Here is a 21,330-nt window from a genome sequence, read left to right as displayed (position 1 = left end):
GGGGGTGGGGTGATATTCTTTATCGTCCAATCAAAACGAAGAACACTTCCTCCAGTCAGCCTATCGTGGATGATAGGCTTACTCTGATTGGATAATAAAAACGTGACGTACCGGATACCGGAAGAAAAACTTTGAACTCCACTCGGACGAAAGAAACAGGAGGTTGCCGGTGGGTAGAACAACTACTAAATATCAATAAACTGTTAACAATTCCAACAGGTATCTTCATGTACTATCCAGCTAGCTGATGCCTCGCTGTTCTGTGTAATTTCAAGAGCTCTTCTTTATCTGTAATCACCCGGGGTGTTGACTTAAATGCCCACGGGTAGTTGGGCATTGCGGGTTGTTTACAAGCCCGGTTTGGTTGCGTAATCGCAGCCACCAGCGCAGATTGTCAGCCACCATCTCCTTCCTCACACATGAGCACATCCCCCGCATCCCCCGCAGCTGTGCGTGACTCCGCGCTGCAGTGCGTGTGTACAGAAGATCCCCGGTTAGCACAAACAGCGGCTCTCTCTGCTCTGTCTCGCATTTCCGGGTTGCAGATCTATTAAATCTGCGCATCTTCCAACAGTTTGTTTGCTGCCATGAGAGGACGGTAACGGGAGGTGGGTGCGTCTCTGGTCCCTTTCAGTCTTCACTTCTCGACCGCCGAAGAGTGAAAGTGTCTTTCACAGAGACATGAGTGCCAGGAAAAGAGGTGGGAAGCCAAACAGAGGAGGGGGCAGATTTAACAAGCCCAGAGGAGGTGGAGGGGGTCGCAAAGGAGGACTCGGCGGCTGGGACGATGGCGATGATTTCAGCCTCGATTTTGGACCCGCTAAATCCAGCAGGTGATTCCCAGTGATCAAATCTCTGATTTCCTGCTTTACCTTTGGTCCTTTTCCTGACCGGATTTCTGGTTCTCCCCTTAGACCTGGTAAAGGACGCGGTGGCGGCTCTAAGGGTCAGGGTCGAGGACGTGGCAGAGATCGAGACAGGGATGGCAAAGGCGGCTCCAAGGCTCTCCCGAGGTCCTTGGCCAGCACCAGATTGTGGAAAAAGCAGGACGATGGCATTCGGTCAGAATCGAGCTCCGGGCCCTTACAGAAGATATTCATGACTAACGAGAACCAGGAGCAACTCAAGGAGCTGCTGCGCGATCTGCAGTCGCAGGAATATGATGAAACGTACGGGTGAGTGGCCTGTATTTGGTCTCCTGCTGCACATCAGACAAGCTCATTCTCCCGTCCGTCCCAGCGTGTCTGACTCGGATTGTTCGGCTGGAGAAGAGGAGTTTGACGAGCTCGACCACCGGGATGAAGGTCAGTTTTGGGCCACTAAGGATGAGCCTGACGAGGGAGAAGACAGCCCAGCGTATCAGCTCTACGAGTCTGATGGAGAAAGACCCGCTCCCGCACCCGTCGTCTCTCTGTTTGCTATCGGGAAACTCTGCAGGTGATGCGCAGACTCACTTTTTAGTGATTATATGAAAAGGAAATTGAAAATTTCATCTCTCGCAGATACGGCTTCGATCGGGAGCGCAGCAAACAGGCGCTAGAGGCTGGCGGAGGGGAATTTGGAACCACTCTGGAACATCTCCTCCTGCAGGTTTTCTGCGAGCGGTACGGTCAGAAGGCAGTCTGCCCCCGAGGCCTTAAAGAGGTTCCCATGGATGAGTGTCTGACCCACAGGCAGGAAGAGGCTCTGGCCCTGGCTGCCATTTACGGAGAGCGCTTCAGCGAGCGCATCGCCAACGCTGTCTGGACGGTAACGCTGGACCTCCTCTTCCTCCCGGGCAGCGTTGTCGGGCAGAGTGGGGGAGCTAGGAACCGCAGCGCGAAGACTCAGAAGGTGTGCCAGTTCTACATGAAAGGGAAAGGCTGTCGGTTCGGGGACAAATGCAAGTTTAAACACCAGCTCCCCACCAAAGAGACGCCCGGAGCCGCACCCCCTGACCCGAAAGGCCCGAGCCAGCCGGGCTTCAGCAGCTACTCCCCTCCCGAGTATGAACTGGAGATCCGTTTCCCAAAAGGAAACCGTTATCCATTCGAGACCCCCATCGTAGCTTTCAGCACCACCGACGAGTCCGTCGGGGCCGCGGCGAGGCTCAGCGTGAGCGAGAGGTTGTTCGGGGAAGCTCTGGCTGCAGCAGAGAGCAGCGAGCCTGTCGTGTACACTCTGATCAGCCTATGCGAGGATGAGGCGGTGATGCGAGAGCTGCTGGCAGTCGGACATCACAAGTTCAGCACGCCGCCGCCGGTTTTGGCGGCTCCTCTGCCGTCTCCTGGAATCGCAAAGGGCAAGAGTGCGAGGAGCAACGGCCCTGAGGAAAGCAGGAGCAGCAGCCGTGGGAATCGCACAACCAGCAGGAAAACGGTGACATCGAATAACAACAGAGCCACCAATGGTGAGTTAAACAGAAGCCGGATCTCTTTGAGCCCCCGGGAGATGGACCCCCCCCCCCCAGAAAACCTTTTCAGTTACAGTTTCTAATACAGCTCCTGGGGTTTTGTAGCTAAAGAGGAATAAAGTGAAGCTGATAAAGAAGATCCCCCAGCTGGGTTGAACTCCAGTCCTCAAGGATCCAGCTGGGATTTCTGTCCTACCAGGGAAAAAAAGTGCTTCCCAATGGAAAAGTAGGATCCCAGGTGGAATCATCTACCTGGTGGGACAGAAAACACGGGTGGACTTTGGCCCTCGAGGACTGGATCGTGGCACTCCTGGATGGAGGATCTAGATTTTAACAAATAGACGTTTCTGGATGTTAGCAGCCCAGGTTAGAAAGTTAGAGTTAGAAAATCAGGTAACTTCATCTCTGCAGGAAAGTTTGACACCCCCCACCCCCAAAAAAATCGCATTATCTTATCCAATGAATCCAAAAAATGGTAAAAAGTAGAGCTGTGCTGCAACTGTAAATCTGGCTTCAACCCTACAGAGACAGCAGAGGCAGAGGAGCTGGATGAGAGGGAGGAGGAAGATGAAGACCAGGCCGTCCCCGTGGAGAGCGAGAGCTACGTCAACCTGAGGAAGAAGACGGCCCACAAGCTCAAACTGAAGCTGGACAACCATCTGAAGGAGAGCGGCAAGCTGTGCAGAGAGTTCCAGAGGAAAATGGTGAATCAACGTGTCAGAGGGGATAAACAAGTCGTCAGTGTGTGTGTGGTTTAATGTTTGTGCTCTGCCCCCCCCTCGTGTCCAGTCATCTAGACGGTTCACATCCATGTTGGAGCAGAGGAGGAAACTACCAGCATGGCAAGAGAGTGAGAACATCCTCCGTGTGCTGGAGCAGAGCCAGGTCCTGGTGGTCACTGGGATGACTGGGTGGGTCACATCTTCCCCAGTATGAGGGGGACATTTTGATACATTTACATCATAGTGAAGAGTGGATTGTTTATTTTGCTCCAGGTGTGGTAAAACCACCCAGATCCCTCAGTTCATCCTGGATGCTTCCTTGAAGGGTCCCGCCGGGCAGGTGGCCAACATCATCTGCACTCAGCCGCGCCGCATTTCTGCCATTTCCGTGGCCCAGAGGGTGGCGCAAGAGCGCGCCGAGCAGCTGGGGAACTCGGTGGGCTACCAGATCCGCCTGGAGAGCGTCAGGGTATGGCCGCCTTTGAGGAACGCCTTAAATGTAGCCATCGCTCTGAGGGATATGTGTGTTTTCAGAGCCCCGCCACCAGGCTTCTGTACTGCACCACAGGGGTGTTGCTGAGGAGGCTGGAGGGCGACGCGGAGCTCGGCGGCGTGACGCACGTCATTGTGGATGAGGTGCACGAACGAACAGAGGAGAGGTGATGACCCTGATGACCCTGAGGCGACCCAGTGTCCACTGAAGACATTTGGAACTCTCTGTTTCAACCCTGCTCTCGTCTCTCCTCCCTCAGCGACTTCTTGCTGTTGGTCTTAAAAGACCTGGTTGTGCAGCGGAGCGACCTGAAGATCATTCTGATGAGCGCCACACTTAACGCCCACCTCTTCTCCGACTATTTTTACAACTGCCCCAGCATCCACATACCAGGTCAGTTGCCCTCACCGGTGCAGCCGTTTCGCACGTCCAACCCCGGGTCTCTCCTCACGTGGACGGGCTCCTCTCGTTTCAGGCCGAACTTTCCCGGTTGACCAGTTTTTTCTTGAAGATGCCATTGCAAAGACCAAGTTAGTGTGACCCCCCCCCACCCCCCTTCAGACCAGGAAGTGCTTGGGTCAATTTGTCCTGTGAAAAATAAAAGTTGAACACGGTCGTTTCTACTCTTTTTGCAGCTATGTCTTGGAGGACGGCAGCCCATACATGCGCTCAGGGAAACCGGCTGTGTCTTCCACCAGTGGGAGAGGAACCACAGGCGCCCGGGAAGTGGTGGAGGATTTAGGCGATGACTTGTGGAACTTCATGTCTTTCTGTAATAAAGACTTTGTGAAAGACTCTATTCCAGACAAGCAGCTCAGCCTGCAGGAGCTCACACTCCGATACAAAGGTGAGTTCACAAACCGAGCTGCTTCAGACCCCCTTGGCTCCAGTTGAATGGGTGTAATCGGATTACTGCCCCCTGCTGCCTCGGAGGGTTACTGCTTCATGTCGAGCGCTCTCAGACACGTCTTCAGTGGCTTTGTAAAAAAGGATGAATTCTGCCGCTGCAGACACCAAGAAGTCGGTGCTGAAGACCATTGCTGCGATGGACCTGGACAAGATCAACATGGACCTGGTGGAGAACCTGCTGGAGTGGATTGTAGATGGAAAGCACGACTACCCCCCCGGTAAAAACCCAGCAGATCCTTTGCGCTCTTTGTGTCAGTGTGGAAGCTGGTTCAGCTCCGTGGTTTCTCCATCCAGGTGCGGTTCTGGTGTTTCTGCCGGGCCTGGCTGAGATCAAGATGCTGTATGAGCAGCTCATGTCCAACAGGATGTTCAATAACAGAGGCAGCAAAAGGTCACGAATGCTTCCTGCCAGAACTTCCTAGCAAAGTGGACGTATTAGCAGTGCAGATCCTGACCCTGTCCCGCTCTTGTAGGTGTGCGGTGTACCCGCTACACTCCACCTTGTCTAACGAGGAGCAACAGGCGGTGTTCAGCTGTCCACCGGAAGGCGTCACCAAAATTATCATCTCCACCAACATCGCAGAGACCTCCGTAACTATTGACGACGTCGTTTACGTTATCGACTCGGGCAAGATGAAGGAGAAAAGGTACGATGCCACCAAAAGCATGGAGAGCCTGGAGGACACGTGGGTCTCTCGGGCCAACGCGCTGCAGAGGAAAGGTCGAGCGGGTCGCGTGGCCTCGGGGGTCTGCTTCCACCTCTTCACCAGCCACTGCTTCCAGCACCACCTGGCAGAGCAGCAGCTGCCGGAGATCCAGAGAGTTCCTCTGGAGCAACTCTGTCTCAGGTGCTTCCATCTGACTTCATCTCCCTGGAGACCTAGTTGAGTTTCGTGTCGGGGGATTAGACCAGAGTCATCATTTTCCTCCTCTTCCCTCTTAGGATCAAGATTCTGGACGTGTTCTCCGAGCAGATGCTGGAGTCGGTCTTCTCCCGGCTCATCGAGCCCCCGGCTACCGAAAGCTTGGACGCAGCCGAGCAGCGCCTGCAGGACCTGGGAGCTCTGACCGCCGATGAGAAGTTGACCCCGCTGGGCTACCACCTGGCCTGCCTGCCGGTCGACGTGCGCATCGGCAAACTCATGCTGTTCGGCGCCATCTTCCGCTGCCTGGACCCGGCGCTCACCATCGCTGCCAGCCTGGCCTTCAAATCACCCTTTGTAAGGGACGAGTTGTTCCAGCCCTGTGAAAGACGTCTGGTCTATAAAACCCAACCCCTCCCGCGTCTGTTTCCAGGTGTCTCCGTGGGACAAGCGGGAAGAAGCCAATGAGAAGAAGCTAGCCTTCGCCTTGGCTAACAGCGACCACCTAGCCCTGTTGCAGGCCTACAAGGTGCCGATTGGATAAGAATGTGGGAGAGACAATGTTTAAAAGCTGATGGGAACGATGGGATGGCTCTCTGTTGCAGGGATGGTGCAGCGCTGCGAGGAACGGCTACCAGGCAGGCTTCCGCTACTGCAGGGAGAACTTCCTGTCATGGCGAGGATTGCAGGTCAGCCGTTAATCCGGCAAATTTCTGTGACCTTGCTTGAAAAATCAGCTTCAAGGGGTTTTTTCTCGCCGCGTTGCAGGAGATCGCCAGTCTGAAGAGGCAGTTTGCTGAGCTGTTGTCGGACATCGGCTTCATCAAAGAGGGACTGAGGGCCAGGGTCATAGAGCGCTTGGGCTCCAAAGGCTCTGATGGTGTTCTGGAGGCCACAGGCCCCGAGGTGACGCACATTTCATGGCTTTCTTTCTAGTTTCTTTCAATACATGATGGTTTATAACTACACCGTGTGTCTTTGTGCCTTTCAGGCCAACTTGAATTCCGACAACATCCGGTTGATGTCGGCCATGTTGTGCGCTGCCCTTTATCCCAACGTGGTCCAGGTGGGTATCGATCCACCCTTGAAGTCTCTTGCGGCTCCGCTCGGCTTCACTTTGACTTTTTGGGCCTCAGGTCCGAGCTCCTCAGGAGAATTACAAGATGACGAGCAAAGGAGCGATGAAGATGCACCCCAAGGCCAACGAGCTCCGCTTCGTGACCAAAAACGACGGCTGCGTCCACGTGCACCCTTCCTCCGTCAACTACACGGTGAGAAATAACACGCCGGGCCCAGAGTGTGACGCGAACGGGGCCCGTGACCCTTCTGTGTGCCGCAGGTTCGCCACTACAACAGCCCGTACCTGGTTTACCACGAGAAGGTGAAAACGAGCCGCGTCTTCATCAGGGACTGCAGCATGGTGTCGGTGTACCCGCTGGTGCTGCTCGGAGGCGGGCAGGTCAACATGGAGCTGCACAGGGGAGAGTTTGTCATCTCTCTGGACGACGGGTGGATCCAGTTTGGTGCTTCTTCTCACCAGGTCGGTGATACTTAATGGACGACCCGACACGCGAGCGCGCTTTATGAGCTCGATGCCTAATAAAATATGTCTCGGATCTGGGTTGTTAAAAGTTACGAGCCGTAAAGTCCTTTTAATATGACCTAAAGTGTGTTTATGAGCCTCGAAGTAAAAAAGGGAAAAAAAAAACTGGATGTAGTCACTCATCTGTCACATAAAACATCAATCACGGCTCTTTTTCCGTGTCTGCCGCACAACTGTTGCCCAGGAATTCCTGACAGCGCCTGACATCCCCACTACCCATAATAATTCCAAATTACGAGGTGCAAAAGACACTTTTAGTACTTTTAGCCAACTAAGCAAAGACCAGGATACATGAAGGTTAAAGAAGTAGAAAGAGAAGACGATAAAGTTGCAATTCTAAAGTGAAAAGATGCTTTTTTTTTTTGGTTTTTTCCAGGTGGCCGAGCTGGTGAAAATGCTGCGCTGGGAGCTGGACCAGCTGCTGGAGGACAAAATCAGGAGCCCCAGCATGGACCTCTGCAGCTGCCCCCGCGGCTCCCGCATCATCCACATGATAGTCCACCTCATCTCCACCCAGTAACCCCCCCCCAGGGTTCCGCCGCGCCGTTGCCACGACAACTATCGATGCTCTTTAAAGACAATTGCCTTGCTGGAAAAATGCAAATGTGCCAACTCTGAAATGAGCGTTTACAGCTGGCGTGTACGTACATGAATTTGATGGCGGCTTTAGTTTGCAGCGTGTCTTTTTGGCTGGACCACAGTGGATTTTTTTTAATCCTCGCCACCTCCTGATGGTTATTTATTGGCAGTGCATGTTTGGGAGCGCCGCGCGATGTTTTGCAACTTCGTGAATGTATTTGAACTTCACAATGACGTCAAAGCAGCGTCCTTACAAAGTGAATCAAGGGCTTTATTTTTTTCTTAAAGTCCGGACAAAAACCTGCCAAAGATTTAACATAAACGCCTGGATGGGAAAAATAAACATTGCTTCTTTTATTGTCTTCTTTATCGTCTTTTATTGATGGTGTAAACTTGCCTCCGATTTTAAAATTCCAATTATTAACTCCAATACTGGGGAGTGACGTGAAGCTGTGTTGCACCTCAGCTGAGGAATCTTTGGGCAGGGCCGACTCAGGAGCGAGCCGCTCTCCATGGCAACCGAATGTAAACAAAAGTGTATTGCAGTCCGGGATGAGGCTGTTCCGTTGCCACTCTCCACAGTGCCAAGTTCTGGTAAGATAAACCTTTTTTATCCCACAGCATTTCAAGAATATTTCCGCTAAAATAAAAGCACCCTTGTGCTTCCTCTTACAGATGGATCATTTCTCTCCACGCTTCATCATGGTACGTTTGCTTGTTCTAGATTTCCTCTTCGCCATTCCACCAAAAGTATAAATCCATGCCTGTGTTTTAAAGCCCACCAAACCCAGAAAATCAACTCCACACAGCTCCAAACCTGCAAAAAAGCCCAGGGATGCAAAAGCACCCAAGAAAGGGCCCTCTGGTGCCAAGTCTGCCCCAAAAGAGGTGGACATCTTCAGCCCAGCAGCCATGGAGAACCTCTACTACATTTCTCACAATGCAGTGGACTGTTTGACTTTCAGAGGCTTCGGCTGGTCGCAAGCAAAGAGCAAGAAGAAAAAGAAGGGGTCCAAGCCCAAGAAAAAAAAGTAGAGCCTGCCAAACTATGGATCATCCACTTTATTGGGAGCACGATGAAATCTCACACTCTTAAAACATTTGGACACGTTTGTAATAGGAAACGTAGAGAATGAAAGTGCACCAGAGCGTCCAGCCAACCGTGCCATGACGAGATGCACCAGAGTTCTTGCACATTTAGTCGTATAAAAGTGGTTCCAGGCACTATTAATACTCAAAAAAAACAAAAAACAATACAAATTCTTTAATTACATGCTGATTAAAATACCATAACTGAAAATAAATATCCGCCATTTGAAGTCAAAGTGTTCCTTCTTCCAACATTGCAGCTGCACTTTGTTCACTCGGGGGGCTTCTTCTTGGCCTCCACGTCTTTTTTGAAGGCCTCAATTTTCTTGGCAATGTTGGGAACCTGCAGAACAACATTAAACAACAGGGATCCACAGGTCAGCGGTTCCAAAAATCATCCTGCAAGGCTCCACTTTCATACCTGCAGTAAATCTAGCATCATTTTCTGCTGCAAACCTGGTTGGACATTGTCTATCAAGCTAATATTTCTTGCATTCTGTGGATATGAATATGGATATTCTATGGATATGCGACCCTTGACGTGAATTTGATCCTCTGGATCGATGTTTGACCTTTAAACACAACACAAGTCGGACAAACGTGTGCAGAAACTTACATCGTAGTTCTGGGCCAGATACATCCCCACAACATTCCCCAAGGTGAAACCGGCCTGGGGAGCGGAATAAAATGACGTTAAAGGCACGTTAATTCAATGTTACACAACATTTTGAAGCGTGGTGTGTTTTAAATTGTGAACATTTACAAACGTTAGCTAAACCAGTTCCCATCTGTTGGGACGCTGGCGAAGGTTGATTCCGCTTTCAAAAAAATAATAAAACTCACCAGAAACTGCAACATGGTGGAATAACACTGGCCTTCAACAGTCAAATAGAAATAATATACGGAACAAAGTGGAAAAATTAAGGAAAAAGAACGAGGCAAGCTTCGGTACTTTTTATACTGAAACAGCGGCCGCTAACAACACTGCGACGCATGCGCGGGAACATAGAGTCTCGCGCTATTTTCCAAATGCTGTAGTTTTTATGAACGTCGATGCAGGTCTCTGCAACGCGCCGTTTGTGTTAGAGGACTACAACTCCCAACACCGGAAAATTCTACCGCCGTTCGAATTGGGTGTTGTTGCAATGGTGGCGTCAGTGGGACATTGAATGACTTTGGCTCCATCACGAGAATAGCTAGTTTATTCAGTTTAATTCCTAAACCGAGGCTATGGAGGCTCTTATCCCCGTGGTAAACAAGCTTCAAGATGTCTTCAACACCGTGGGCGCGGATATCATACAGCTGCCACAGATAGCAGTGGTGGGGACCCAGGTAAAATGTTGGGGCTGATTTGTGAAATATCGGCTGCTATGCTAACAAGGAATCCCGTGTTGTCTGTCAGATAAATCTCACAACGTGATTTTAAAGGTTATCATCGATTTAAAGCTGTTGAGCTAAACCGCAGACACAAGGAAACCAGGCAATAAACGTGCTGCGTCCTTTCCCCCACTGCTGCAGATCCTATGTGCCCTACATTGACAGTGGCAATGAAGTCTATTTTTGCTCTACAATCAGGGCTATTTACAGCCCTCCATTCGAGCACTAACCTCCCATATGAAGGCCATTGTGTGAGAGGAACAGGGTTTGCCTGTGTAGCTGCAGCTCTGGCTTTCCCACATGATCATCTTGGAGTTCTGCCTCATCTAACCTGCAGCATGTGCCTCTCCTTGTGACTGCAGAGTAGCGGCAAAAGCTCGGTGCTGGAGAGCCTGGTGGGCAGGGACCTGCTGCCCCGCGGGACCGGCATCGTGACCAGGAGACCTCTGATCCTGCAGCTGGTTCACGTAGATGCTGGCGATGCGAGAAAAAACGACGACACCGGTAAATTCCCAGCTGGCAGAAGGTCTGGGTTTTGAGTCTTTAGAATTCTGGGACGCTTGTAGAGGAAAGCCAGACGGTGTTAGGCATGCCGCTTGCACGTGCATGCGTGCAGATTTTGACAATTCTGTCACTGTTTCTCTAATTACTTGCAGATCCCAGGGTGTGAACACGCACAGTGCTTCATATCGGTGTGCAGGTGTCTCCAGATTTTAAAGCTAGCTTATTAGCACCTGAAATCCTCAGAATCCCCCCTTTAACTCCAGCACACCACCACCATAACTGCCACCGGGCGTTGATCCTCGTTAGCTCCCAGCCCAGAGTAGTCATCTCTTAACAAATAACATATTGAACCCTTTATCTTAGATGCCAACGCGTCTTCTTATTTATTGTGTTTCCAGGCAGGCAGGGTGAAGAGTGGGGCAAGTTTCTGCACACAAAAAACAAGGTACGGAGGTAAACTGCAGTGTGCGCTCAGCGCTCGTCTTCTGGGCTTGTTCTCATTTATTTCTCTCCTCTCAGATCTTCACGGACTTCGATGAAATCCGGCAAGAGATTGAAAATGAAACTGAGCGGCTGTCAGGGAACAATAAGGTGAGACGGAGGCAAACGTCGGCGTGTTACCAGCTCGACGGGCTCTCCTACAGTAGGAAAAGTAGGTCCTCTTCTTCAGCTCGCTGCGGGCAGAGTGAGGATTACCGACGCGTTTCATTTAAACAGATGCAGGCAGACGAAAGTATAAATAGTTGGGGTTTTTTTCTGACTGAAATTTTGGGGAAAGCGGGTATGGCTTTGCTCTGGAGACCGCCCCGAGCTAAGGAAAACTGGATTTCACAGTAGAGATTATGCAGCCTGTTTATCAAATTTCAGCCCACAGCAGAAAATCACAGCTTTTTTTGGGGAGGGAGGGGAGGCGGAACCTATGAAATGGTTTAAAAAAGCATTTCGGGTGCAAAAATGAATAAAACTGAAAGTTTACTCGTTTGTATTATGTGTTTGATTGAGGAAGTCACCGGGAATGACCTGTTGTTGACCACTCTGCCTGATCTTCGCCTAAGAACACTTGAGAACACTTTCCTGAGTTAATTGCGCGCTCGAACGCAAAGCCGATGCAGCACAATCTGTCCCTTTTGTGTGAAGATGCATAATCTTCCTGTCCTTTAAATGGGGGCCATTACTCGCTGCTGATGTCAGAATAGAACATCTCCACATAAAAATGTGCTCGCTGCAGACGTCAGGAGGAATGTTGGCTCCCACACAGCACAAATGATTCCATTTGTCTGTTTTAAATAAAATTCTCATCAGAATGTTGGGGGGGGGGGGGGGGGGTGTTCAGAATGATTTACATCCGCAGTAATGATGACAGATGTAGCATTGGGCTAACGTTAGCAGCTCCCATTTTACTCCTGGAAAATTGATGTCAACCAATGTGTTTGACGCACATTTCACAGATAATTGTGTTGTTAATGCATGACATCACCCAGCGTCGCCGTTAAATAAAACCCCCTTAATGCTGGAACATTAAATCAAAAACCGGTCCGAGCAGTTAAACTCACTCGCTCTTCTTTTCTTGTCGTTCTTCAGGGGATCAGCGACGAGCCCATCCACCTGAAGATATTCTCCCCTCACGTGGTCAACCTCACTCTGGTGGACCTGCCGGGAATCACCAAGGTAACTGCGCCCCGGCTCGCCAATGATTTGGTGGAGTCTGGGGTGCTGCTCCTCCTCCTTCTCCTCCTTCTCCTCCTCCTCCTCCTTCTCCTCCTCCTTTCCCTGCGGGAGCTTTGAAGCGATCCGATCTCGCTCCTCTGTGTTGGCTGATGGCGTTCGCTGCCTCCCGTTAGGTTCCCGTCGGCGATCAGCCGAAGGACATCGAGGTTCAGATAAGAGATCTCATCCTGAAGCACATCTCCAACCCCAACTGCATCATCCTGGCCGTCACCGCGGCCAACACGGACATGGCCACGTCGGAGGCCCTGAAGGTGGCCCGCGAGGTCGACCCAGACGGTAAAGAAAAGAAGGTGACGCGAAACAGAAATCCCAAATGTCTCCCGCCTATAATGCGCCTCTGCAGGCAGGAGGACGCTGGCCGTGGTCACCAAGTTGGACCTGATGGACGCCGGCACCGACGCCATGGACGTGCTGATGGGCCGGGTGATTCCTGTCAAACTGGGCCTGATCGGAGTCGTCAACAGGTCCGTGAGCCCGTCACAAGTCTGCCGCGATGCCAATACTCAGACCTTCATGTCGCCTTCGTTCCACGCTCGTTTACGTTCGCAGGAGTCAGCTGGACATTAACAATAGAAAATCTGTGGCCGATTCCATCCGGGACGAGTACGTTTTCCTGCAGAAGAAATATCCGTCGCTGGCCAACAGAAACGGCACCAAATACCTGGCCAAGACTCTGAACAGGTGCGTGTCCCTCACCTACAGGACGGGACACGGTTGAAAATGCTCATTGTCACTTCCCACTTCATTCACCAGCACCAGAATGTTAATTAAATCAACAGAATTCAAGCCAATTGTAAGATTTAACTCCGTCCTCTGACACCAGGTTGCTGATGCACCACATCCGGGACTGCCTCCCGGAGCTGAAGACCCGGATCAACGTCCTGGCGGCTCAGTACCAGTCCCTGCTCAGCAGCTACGGGGAGCCCGTGGAGGACCAGAGCGCCACCCTGCTGCAGCTCATCACCAAGTTCGCCTCAGAGTACTGCAACACCATCGAGGGCACGGCCAAGTACATCGAGACCGCGGAGCTGTGAGTACCCCTCCGCACAGACACACGGGGGCGCTGTTGCTCCAGATGACGGACGCTAAACCAACTCCTGGTTTTGCCATTTATTGTGGCTTTAACTTGAGAGTTGAGGCACGCACAGCCTCGGCGACTGACAGCAGGGCAGACCGCAGGATTCACAGCACAGCTAATATCATCCTGCTTCTGTTGTGCAGGTGCGGCGGCGCCCGGATTTGCTACATATTTCACGAGACGTTCGGAAGAACGCTGGAGTCTGTGGATCCTCTGGGAGGACTCAGCACCATAGACATACTAACAGCCATCAGGAACGCGACTGTGAGTGCAGCTCCCTTAAACCTGAAGTTATTTTCAACACGATCATTAGATCAACGAAACCAACAACAGAGTTTCTCAGGAAAAAAAAAAAAAGTCTCAATTTTAATTTGCTGCAGTTTTCTGAATGAAAAATATGGCATTTTTGGAATTCCAAGATGGATTTTTAATTAAATTGGCAAAACGGCAAGTGAGCCTTTTTCCTCATCTTTTCACTTCCCAATAAGAATAAAACCGGAGCTGACATTTACCATATTGTCAAGACAAACCGTTTCAGGTTTCACCATTTTCTAATGTTTTACATTCCTCACAGGTGGTGCATTCACCACAAATTAGCATAAAAACGGAAAGATTGATATATTCTGATGTGGGGAACTTGGAAAAATGGGAAATGTGAACGCGCAGCCATGACCGGACCTATTTTTCATCTGGCACAATTGTGCAAGGAGGAGTTATCTGTTATTACTGAATGCATTAATACAACTCAAAACTAGATAAGCAAACATAAATTAGATTTAAAAAGCAGCCAAGGCAGAAAAGGGGAGATTAAAGGAATAGCAGAGAAATTATGTAAGATTACGTGAAGAGAAGAATACAATAGGATTTAATCATTGTGTGTTCAAATGGTATTTCAGATTGGGAATTATTTAAGACAATTATTTGGAATTATTTGGTTACTTGAGCGCATGTTAGCAGTGCAGGGTGCTAACCTGTTGCCCCCTCCCCCCCAAGGGTCCCCGTCCATCCCTGTTTGTGCCCGAGGTTTCCTTCGAGCTGCTGGTGAAGAAGCAGGTGAAACGCCTGGAGGAGCCCAGCCTGCGCTGCGTGGAGCTGGTCCACGAGGAGATGCAGCGGATCATCCAGCACTGCAGCAACTACAGCACGCAGGTAGGCGGAGCCACGGCGGCGTTAGCCCCGTCTGTGCGCTGAGGAGGGGAACCGAGGCCGCCTGTCTTTGTGCCGCAGGAGCTGCAGAGATTCCCCAAGCTGCACGAGGCCATCGTGGAAGTGGTGACGTCCCTCCTGAGGAAGAGGCTGCCCGTCACCAACGAGATGGTAGCGAGCGGCCGCCGGTCAGCAGCAGCAGCCTTTAACCAGAACCAGAACAAAGCTTCTGTCTTTTGCCCTCTCAGGTGCATAACTTGGTTGCCATAGAGCTGGCCTACATCAACACCAAACACCCGGACTTTGCAGATGCCTGCGGGGTCCTGAATAACAATATAGAGGTCAGTGCGCTGCAGATTAGCCTGAGATCGATATTTCATTTCTCTGGCATAGGGATCAAAACATCAAAGGAGTTCAGCAATTACCAAATACATCAAAGGAAACAGGCTGAAAGGGGAGAATCGAGTGTCATTTAGAACGTAAAGGAAGCGCTTATTGCTCGGCCAGAACTCAGTGTCCTTGTTTATTTGTAGGAACAGCGGAGGAACAGGATGAGAGAGCTGCCCGCCGCCGTGCCCAGGGATAAGGTAAAAGAAGCGGCGTGCAGCGGCGTTCGCGCGGACCCATCTGTTGTAACATTCGTTTTCCGGAGCATAAAGGGAGCTTGTACTGCGTTAATCACTCATGGCACCGCGGGATGAGGATCCGCGGGTGTCTCGGGTAGTTTCCGCGGAGGAATTCGATCCCGCGTCTCCTCCTCTCTCCTCCCCTCAAATGACTTTCCATTGCCGGCCTCCTTTTCCACATTTCTTCTCAGTGCTGCTTTTTTTTTTCCTTCTATTTTTTTGTTTTTTTTCTGTCTTCCTGCTCTCATATCCCCGCTAGTCTGTTGGCAGAGGCCTGGCCGCTCCTACTGTGGTTTCTGGCGATCCCACCGCGTCTGGAGCAGACATGGACGGTGCCAAGGTGGGCACGTACGCAGCTTGCGGGCTCCGTGCGGGGGCCGGTTGGATGGATGGGTGGATGTTTGGGCATGGGGCTGCTGGCATGCACTCCCATCCTTCTTTTCCTGCTGTTAATGTTTTTGCTCAGCTTGTGCGGACTCGCGCTCACCACCTTTGTTCTCTGCAGAATCTGTCAATCTGCCCCGTGTGGCAGAAAATGTGCCCCCCCCCCCCCCCCCCCCCCCGTTTCCTTCACCTGTTTCCTGCTTGGTTGTAGATATCGTGTGATTGTGGGAAATGTGCATTTGTCAGTTTTAGTCCAAATTATTCAACCGAACCGAAACCTACAAATACCAACTCGCGAGAGGAGCGACTGAGGTTTTCAAGTTTTGCTCCGAGCAGCAGAGGGACTTTCTCAAAACCCGAACCGGGATCAATCTTCTCTGCTGTGCTTAACCGTCGGCCTCCTCTAACCTGTGGCGACCTCCTCGTGTCCTCAGGCCCCGGCAGCAGGGCCCCAGGGAGAGCAGGATGGCGCCGGGACCTGGAGGGGGATGCTGAAGAAAGGCGAGGACGCCCCCGGCTCTGGGCCCGGCAGTCCCCTCAAAGGGGCCATCAACCTGCTGGACGTGGTAAGCCCGTCGGCACGCCATCTCCCGAGCGGGAAAGTGGGCGCTGACCTCTCTCCCCTCCGTCCAGCCTGTGCCGGTCGCCAGGAAGCTGTCCTCCCGTGAGCAGAGGGACTGCGAGGTCATCGAACGCCTCATCAAATCCTACTTCCTGATTGTTCGGAAGAATATCCAGGACAGGTAGGCGGGGTGGAATTCCCGATTTTCACAGAAAATACTACAACAATTAGGCAAAATCATCATGTCGCATTAGTTTTTATGTGCTCTGGCGCCATCATACACCCCCCCCCGAGAGCTCTCTGGGGTTTTCCGTATTGCAAAGTTGAACACCTCCATCTGGTGGGTGAGGCCTCAGCAGCCATCTCACCTTCTTCCCTCTCCGTCTGGCAGCGTTCCCAAGGCCGTGATGCACTTCCTGGTCAACCACGTGAAGGACAGCCTCCAGAGCGAGCTCGTCGGGCAGCTCTACAAGTCGGGCCTCCTCAACGATCTCCTGACCGAGTCCGAGGACATGGCCCAGCGGCGCAAGGAGTCCGCCGACATGCTCCAGGTGAGACCTCGCCGGGCGGAGGCGTTTCGACGAACCGCTCGTTACGGCCCGTTTCATCGTTTGGGTAATGTTGTCGGCAGGCGCTGCAGAGAGCCAGCCAGGTGATCGCGGAGATCAGGGAAACGCACCTGTGGTGAAGTGGAGCCCGCGCCGAGCCCCCCCCCACGTCATGCACTCATCGCCTCCGAACCTCGAGTTCCGGGTCCCGAAAAACAAAAACCACTGAAACCTTCTCTGATGTACAGTAGGTCCATATTAGCCTGCAAGCTAGCTGAAAGTAAAAGAAGTGAAGTGGTTCATGTAAAATGCTGTTTATGAGTTCGTGACAGTGCACTGCCCCCATCAGGGGCTGTCCAAGGTTATACCCCCCGCCCCCCCTAGGTTATACCCCCCGCCCCCCCCACCCTGCTGGAGGAACAGAGTGCAGCCAGAGTTCTTTTCATTTTTCACATACGGCAGTTAACCAGGGTGGAAATGGACTTTTGTGCGAAGTGGAAATGAAAGATTGGAGGCCGTTTTGGCAGCTCTATAAAAGAATCCTGCAAACATCAGGGTGGGGGGGGGGGTTACGCCCCCCCTGAATAACCGAACCGAAAATACCCGAGTCCTACCTTTGTTTTTGCACTGCTGTACAGAAGACCGTTCGCTCTGACACTGAATCACGTCACACTTTTTATTTATTTATGTCGTTTGTGGATAATGTGCTGTCGTTGATTATGTTTACATATCGCTGCCTGCGTGTGAAGTATACGGTGCACCGTGGTTCTGTGTATGGTTCCCAACAACCAATAAACCCAGGTTCTCTAATCAGCCGCCTCCTTGACAACAGCACAGCTCGTCTCTTAATGAAAGGAAGTCAAATAACTTCATTTCAGCCACAATGAAAATGCCGTGATTGTGATTATTGAATCTGATTTGGCCGTTCCTGTGATTAGCTACGTGCTCGTTACCTCCCCGCTCGCTCCGTTTGACTGACGGGTGCTAAAGCTGCCACTGGACACAAATTGGGTTAGGAAGCGAAAACGGTTTAGATGGATTCAATTTTGAAACAATAAAGTGCTAAAATTAAATAACAAAGTCCTGCAATAAAACCCTGGTGTGACAGGCGGAGGGAGGAAACCAGGTTTCACATCTGTAAAAAAAAAAAATATATATATTGTGTTTAATATTCAGCGGCCATTATTTTTGTTCCAACAACCCATTTACGTTTTCATGTTTTAATTAAAATAGGCCGCTGGATGCAAACATTTCAGCAGTATAGATCCTCCTATCGTCGGAGAAACGTCTGTGTGTCTTTTCATGAGGAAAATCCAATATAGAGGAATAAAATCACAGAATGCAGAGCTGGAAGAAATGATTGATTTCACCCCCCCACCCCCCCATTTGATAACCGGATGGCAGCTGTTTGACGTTCTCGATGTTCAGATCACTCTGTGTATTTCAAGAAAGCTCTCCGACTTCAAGGAGGATCAGGAGGAAGACGGCAAGGAAGCTTGAAAGAGAATGGAGAATTTTAAGGTAATAGACCGACACGATAATACAAAAGTACCATTTCCACTTCCGGTACCAAAAGTACCAAAATCCAAATGGTTTTAGACAAAGGCCCAAATGTCTTGTTTTATTCTGTGAACTAGCCTAGGTCACCCAGCTCATGCTAACTAACTCAGGTTAACCAATTAATTTAACAATTAATGGAAAATAAAGATGGAGCACCAAAACGTTCAACTGACGAAAGTTTGCTTTGTCATTACATGGATGGATTGGCACCGTGAAGATTGGGGGGGGTCCTATTTTTGTCTCTTTAATCTCCTCTGATGTCAGCAGACACCCCCACAGCTCGTTTGCCTTCATCATTGCCAAAACGTTGGAAAATGTTTGTTTTATTTGTAGGAAATGTTGGATGGAAAGCGAAGATGCAAATAGAAGAACTTGACAGGAGTTTATTACAAAACAAATCAGAGATTCATGAGGTTTAAAACAAAATCTAGCAAAGGAAAATTAGATTTTACTTCTGTAATCAAAGTTGTCCAACAGATCAGAAAAGTGAAACTTAAGAAATTAGAGCTAACTAACTTTGCTGAAGAAAATCCTTTGATTTATTCTGGAACACAATAGCCCAAACGTCTTAAATGTGAGCGCACTTGGGTGAATATTTAAGAAACAAAAAGTGTGTTAAGAGTCATTGGAAGTTCTCCAGATGCGTCGTTATGCTGGTTCAAATCCCGTCTTTGACTTTTAGAGTAACGAGTGTCCAACTTGAACGTCAAAAGTCCCATGAGGACGTTGGCTCCTCATCTCCTAGGTGGGAAAGAATGTGACTGTAAGTCCCGTCTGGGGGGTTAAACTAATTAGCATCACCTGCTAACTTCCTACCTACTTTTTTACATTCCTTTCTTTCCAGTTCCTATTTTTGTCTCATTAATCTGATGTGATGCTTCCATCCAAAAAGTGAAAGTAAAAGGCCTCAACATAATCAAAGTCCTTTTGTAATCATGTAACCTTTCCTTTTAATTAAGTAACTGTAAAATTCCAGCTGTTGCATAACACCCTCCATTTATGGACCCAGAGGGTCCATAAATGGGAGGGGAGGGGAGGGGACACGATCCCCTCCCTTAACCCCCTCAGGCACAGACGGGACTCGAACCAGGCGCAGCACCACTGGCGACTTACGGTCGTGTCCTTTCCCACCAGGCCGTCGGAGATGAGGAACCAACGTCCTCATGGGACTTTTGACATTCAAGTTGGACACTCGTTACTCTAAAAGTAGGAAAGGGGACTTGAACCGGGAACCTTCAGAAACTCGACTTACGGTCGCGTCCTTTCCCACCTAGGCCGTCGGAGATGAGGTGCCAACGTCCTCATGGGACTTTTGACATTCAAGTTGGACACTCGTTACTCTAAAAGTCGGAAAGGGGACTTGAACCGGGAACCTTCAGAAACTCGACTTACGGTCGCGTCCTTTCCCACCTAGGCCGTCAGAGATGAGGAGCCAACGTCCTCATGGGACTTTTGACATTCAAGTTGGACACTCGTTACTCTAAAAGTCAGAAACGGGATTTGAACCGGGAACCTTCAGAAACACGACTTACGGTCGCGTCCTTTCCCACCAGGCCGTCGGAGATGAGGAGCCAACGTCCTCATGGGACTTTTGACATTCAAGTTGGACACTCGTTACACTAAAAGTAGGAAAGGGGACTTGAACCGGGAACCTTCAGAAACTCGACTTACGGTCGCGTTCTTTCCCACCTAGGCCGTCGGAGAGGAGGAGCCAACGTCCTCATGGGACTTTTGACATTCAAGTTGGACACTCGTTACTCTAAAAGTCAGAAACGGGATTTGAACCGGGAACCGTCAGAAACGCAGCCGTATGTTTAAACACCTGAGCTACACGCTCACGATGGCTCTTAACACGGTTTTTGTTTGTTAAATATTCACAAGTGCATCTTGCGTGAGGCTTTGGCAGGACGTGGACGGACTATTGATCGCAGCTCCATTGGAGGGAGAAAAGGCGAAGGGTGAACCCGTTTTAACAAACGGCGAATAGAACCGAGCTCACCGGAGGCACGAGCTTCAACGGAATTCAAAGGGAATATGACAGCAGCGCGAGGCGAATTTAAAACCCAAACTTCGATAAGTGCGCTCATATTTAAGACGTTTGGGCTATTGTGTTCCAAAATAAATCAAAGCAAACCATCTATTTTTTAATTAATTGAGGTCTGAGGTCAAGTCCTGAAAGAGATAAAAGTGGAGGTTTAATGGGAGCAGAGCCGGCCGGGCCGCTCCCTCCTCTCCCTGGTTCTTGTAAGATCCCGTTAACGAGCCCGGTGAGCCCGCCGCCCTTCTCTTCTGGGTGAGGAGGGCCTCCATCAAAGGATCCTCCCACGCCTTCCTGTTGGTGCCCTGCAGTTGCAAGCGCCTCCGCCTGGACCCGAAGCTCCTGCAGCAAAGCCAAGTTCCAGCCACCCTTGGAGGTCCTCCCACCCTGTCTGGGCTCGACGTGGTCCGGGTCACGGTGGTCGCAGCCTCAGCAGGGGGCCCCGCACGTCCACCAGGCCAGCCCAGGGCGAGCCCAGCCTAATTATTCATTAACGACCCTCTAATGGGAGCAAGTCCAGACAGACACTGGCAGATGCGCCTGTAAGTGTGGAACTACCGGAAGGATCCGTCTCGGCGAGCGGCGGCAGACTCACGCTGTCAGGGGCAAATAAAGATAAAAGGGCAGAAGCAGCGCGTGAAATTTGGCGCCTTTAGTCACGGTGACAAAGATCGTTATCGTATTACGCGACTTTGAATGCAGGAAATCTAAACTACAATTTGAGTCAGACGCAATTTCCTGCTCGGCGGGGGTTTATTTCATGTTTTATCAAAATAAAAGGGTCGTTTTAGAGCATTTGCGCCACATAAAAACACACATACAATTCTTTTTATTCACCACTTCATCAGTGAGTGAGGGAACGAGGGACCGCGCGCCTCCCTGAACGAGCACACGCCGCGACGCTCGCCCCCGTGCCCGCACGCCACGAATCCGAATAAATGGAAGCGGAGGGGAAGAAGACCAATCAGTAATGTCTCCGGGAAGGAAATGACAATATTCTGTCGATTATTGCCCCCCTGTCACACACACACACACCACATAAATAACCATAAACACAGCAGACAAATTTCCAATTTCCCGTTCGTCTGAAATCAAAGCCGCCACCTCCAAAACGCGACCCGGCAACAGG

General features: G+C 50.6%; 4 protein-coding genes across 6 annotated transcripts; 3 read left to right on the top strand and 1 right to left on the bottom strand.

Annotated features, from left to right (window-relative positions):
* Positions 1 to 92: 92 nt before the first annotated feature.
* On the top strand, positions 93 to 7,925 carry dhx57 (DEAH (Asp-Glu-Ala-Asp/His) box polypeptide 57). Of its 2 annotated transcripts, none has more exons than XM_011613496.2 (23): positions 93 to 169; positions 575 to 833; positions 915 to 1,169; positions 1,240 to 1,437; positions 1,503 to 2,389; positions 2,918 to 3,096; positions 3,182 to 3,303; positions 3,388 to 3,583; positions 3,649 to 3,773; positions 3,867 to 4,000; positions 4,083 to 4,137; positions 4,243 to 4,454; positions 4,618 to 4,734; positions 4,811 to 4,907; positions 4,990 to 5,364; positions 5,460 to 5,736; positions 5,813 to 5,908; positions 5,985 to 6,068; positions 6,148 to 6,285; positions 6,371 to 6,445; positions 6,516 to 6,650; positions 6,719 to 6,919; positions 7,359 to 7,925. In XM_011613496.2, exons 2-23 carry the CDS (start codon positions 682 to 684, stop codon positions 7,500 to 7,502), a joined length of 4,254 nt encoding a protein of 1,417 aa, XP_011611798.2. In that variant the 5' UTR covers positions 93 to 169; positions 575 to 681; the 3' UTR covers positions 7,503 to 7,925. The 2 variants fall into 2 exon arrangements, with proteins under 2 accessions (XP_011611798.2, XP_003972990.2); XM_003972941.3 differs by having other exon boundaries at positions 915 to 1,175.
* Positions 7,926 to 8,054: 129 nt separating this feature from the next.
* Positions 8,055 to 8,626, top strand: smkr1 (small lysine rich protein 1). The gene is made up of 3 exons (XM_011613497.2): positions 8,055 to 8,155; positions 8,237 to 8,266; positions 8,339 to 8,626. Exons 1-3 carry the CDS (start codon positions 8,114 to 8,116, stop codon positions 8,594 to 8,596), a joined length of 330 nt encoding a protein of 109 aa, XP_011611799.1. The 5' UTR covers positions 8,055 to 8,113; the 3' UTR covers positions 8,597 to 8,626.
* stmp1 (short transmembrane mitochondrial protein 1) lies at positions 8,611 to 9,661 on the bottom strand. The gene is made up of 3 exons (XM_029825480.1): positions 9,494 to 9,661; positions 9,267 to 9,320; positions 8,611 to 8,993 (listed from the first exon to the last, which is right to left on the bottom strand). Exons 1-3 carry the CDS (start codon positions 9,506 to 9,508, stop codon positions 8,922 to 8,924), a joined length of 141 nt encoding a protein of 46 aa, XP_029681340.1. The 5' UTR covers positions 9,509 to 9,661; the 3' UTR covers positions 8,611 to 8,921.
* A 107-nt stretch (positions 9,662 to 9,768) lies between these two features.
* On the top strand, positions 9,769 to 17,413 carry LOC101075619 (dynamin-1-like protein). 2 transcript variants are annotated; one of them, XM_029825477.1, is made up of 19 exons: positions 9,769 to 9,982; positions 10,390 to 10,531; positions 10,930 to 10,976; positions 11,051 to 11,122; positions 12,113 to 12,199; positions 12,373 to 12,535; positions 12,603 to 12,723; positions 12,809 to 12,940; positions 13,083 to 13,289; positions 13,481 to 13,601; positions 14,331 to 14,486; positions 14,565 to 14,654; positions 14,732 to 14,824; positions 15,017 to 15,070; positions 15,369 to 15,449; positions 15,928 to 16,059; positions 16,127 to 16,236; positions 16,447 to 16,606; positions 16,687 to 17,413. In XM_029825477.1, exons 1-19 carry the CDS (start codon positions 9,881 to 9,883, stop codon positions 16,741 to 16,743), a joined length of 2,127 nt encoding a protein of 708 aa, XP_029681337.1. In that variant the 5' UTR covers positions 9,769 to 9,880; the 3' UTR covers positions 16,744 to 17,413. The 2 variants fall into 2 exon arrangements, with proteins under 2 accessions (XP_029681337.1, XP_003972969.1); XM_003972920.3 differs by lacking the exon at positions 15,369 to 15,449 and having other exon boundaries at positions 9,770 to 9,982.
* Positions 17,414 to 21,330: the final 3,917 nt, after the last annotated feature.

The sequence above is a fragment of the Takifugu rubripes genome, chromosome 18 (genome assembly GCF_901000725.2).
Source record: "Takifugu rubripes chromosome 18, fTakRub1.2, whole genome shotgun sequence".
NCBI classification, from domain to species: Eukaryota; Metazoa; Chordata; class Actinopteri; order Tetraodontiformes; family Tetraodontidae; genus Takifugu; species Takifugu rubripes.
The sequence above is the reverse complement of the archived record's forward strand: the minus strand, read 5'-3'. Positions and strand labels throughout refer to the sequence as shown.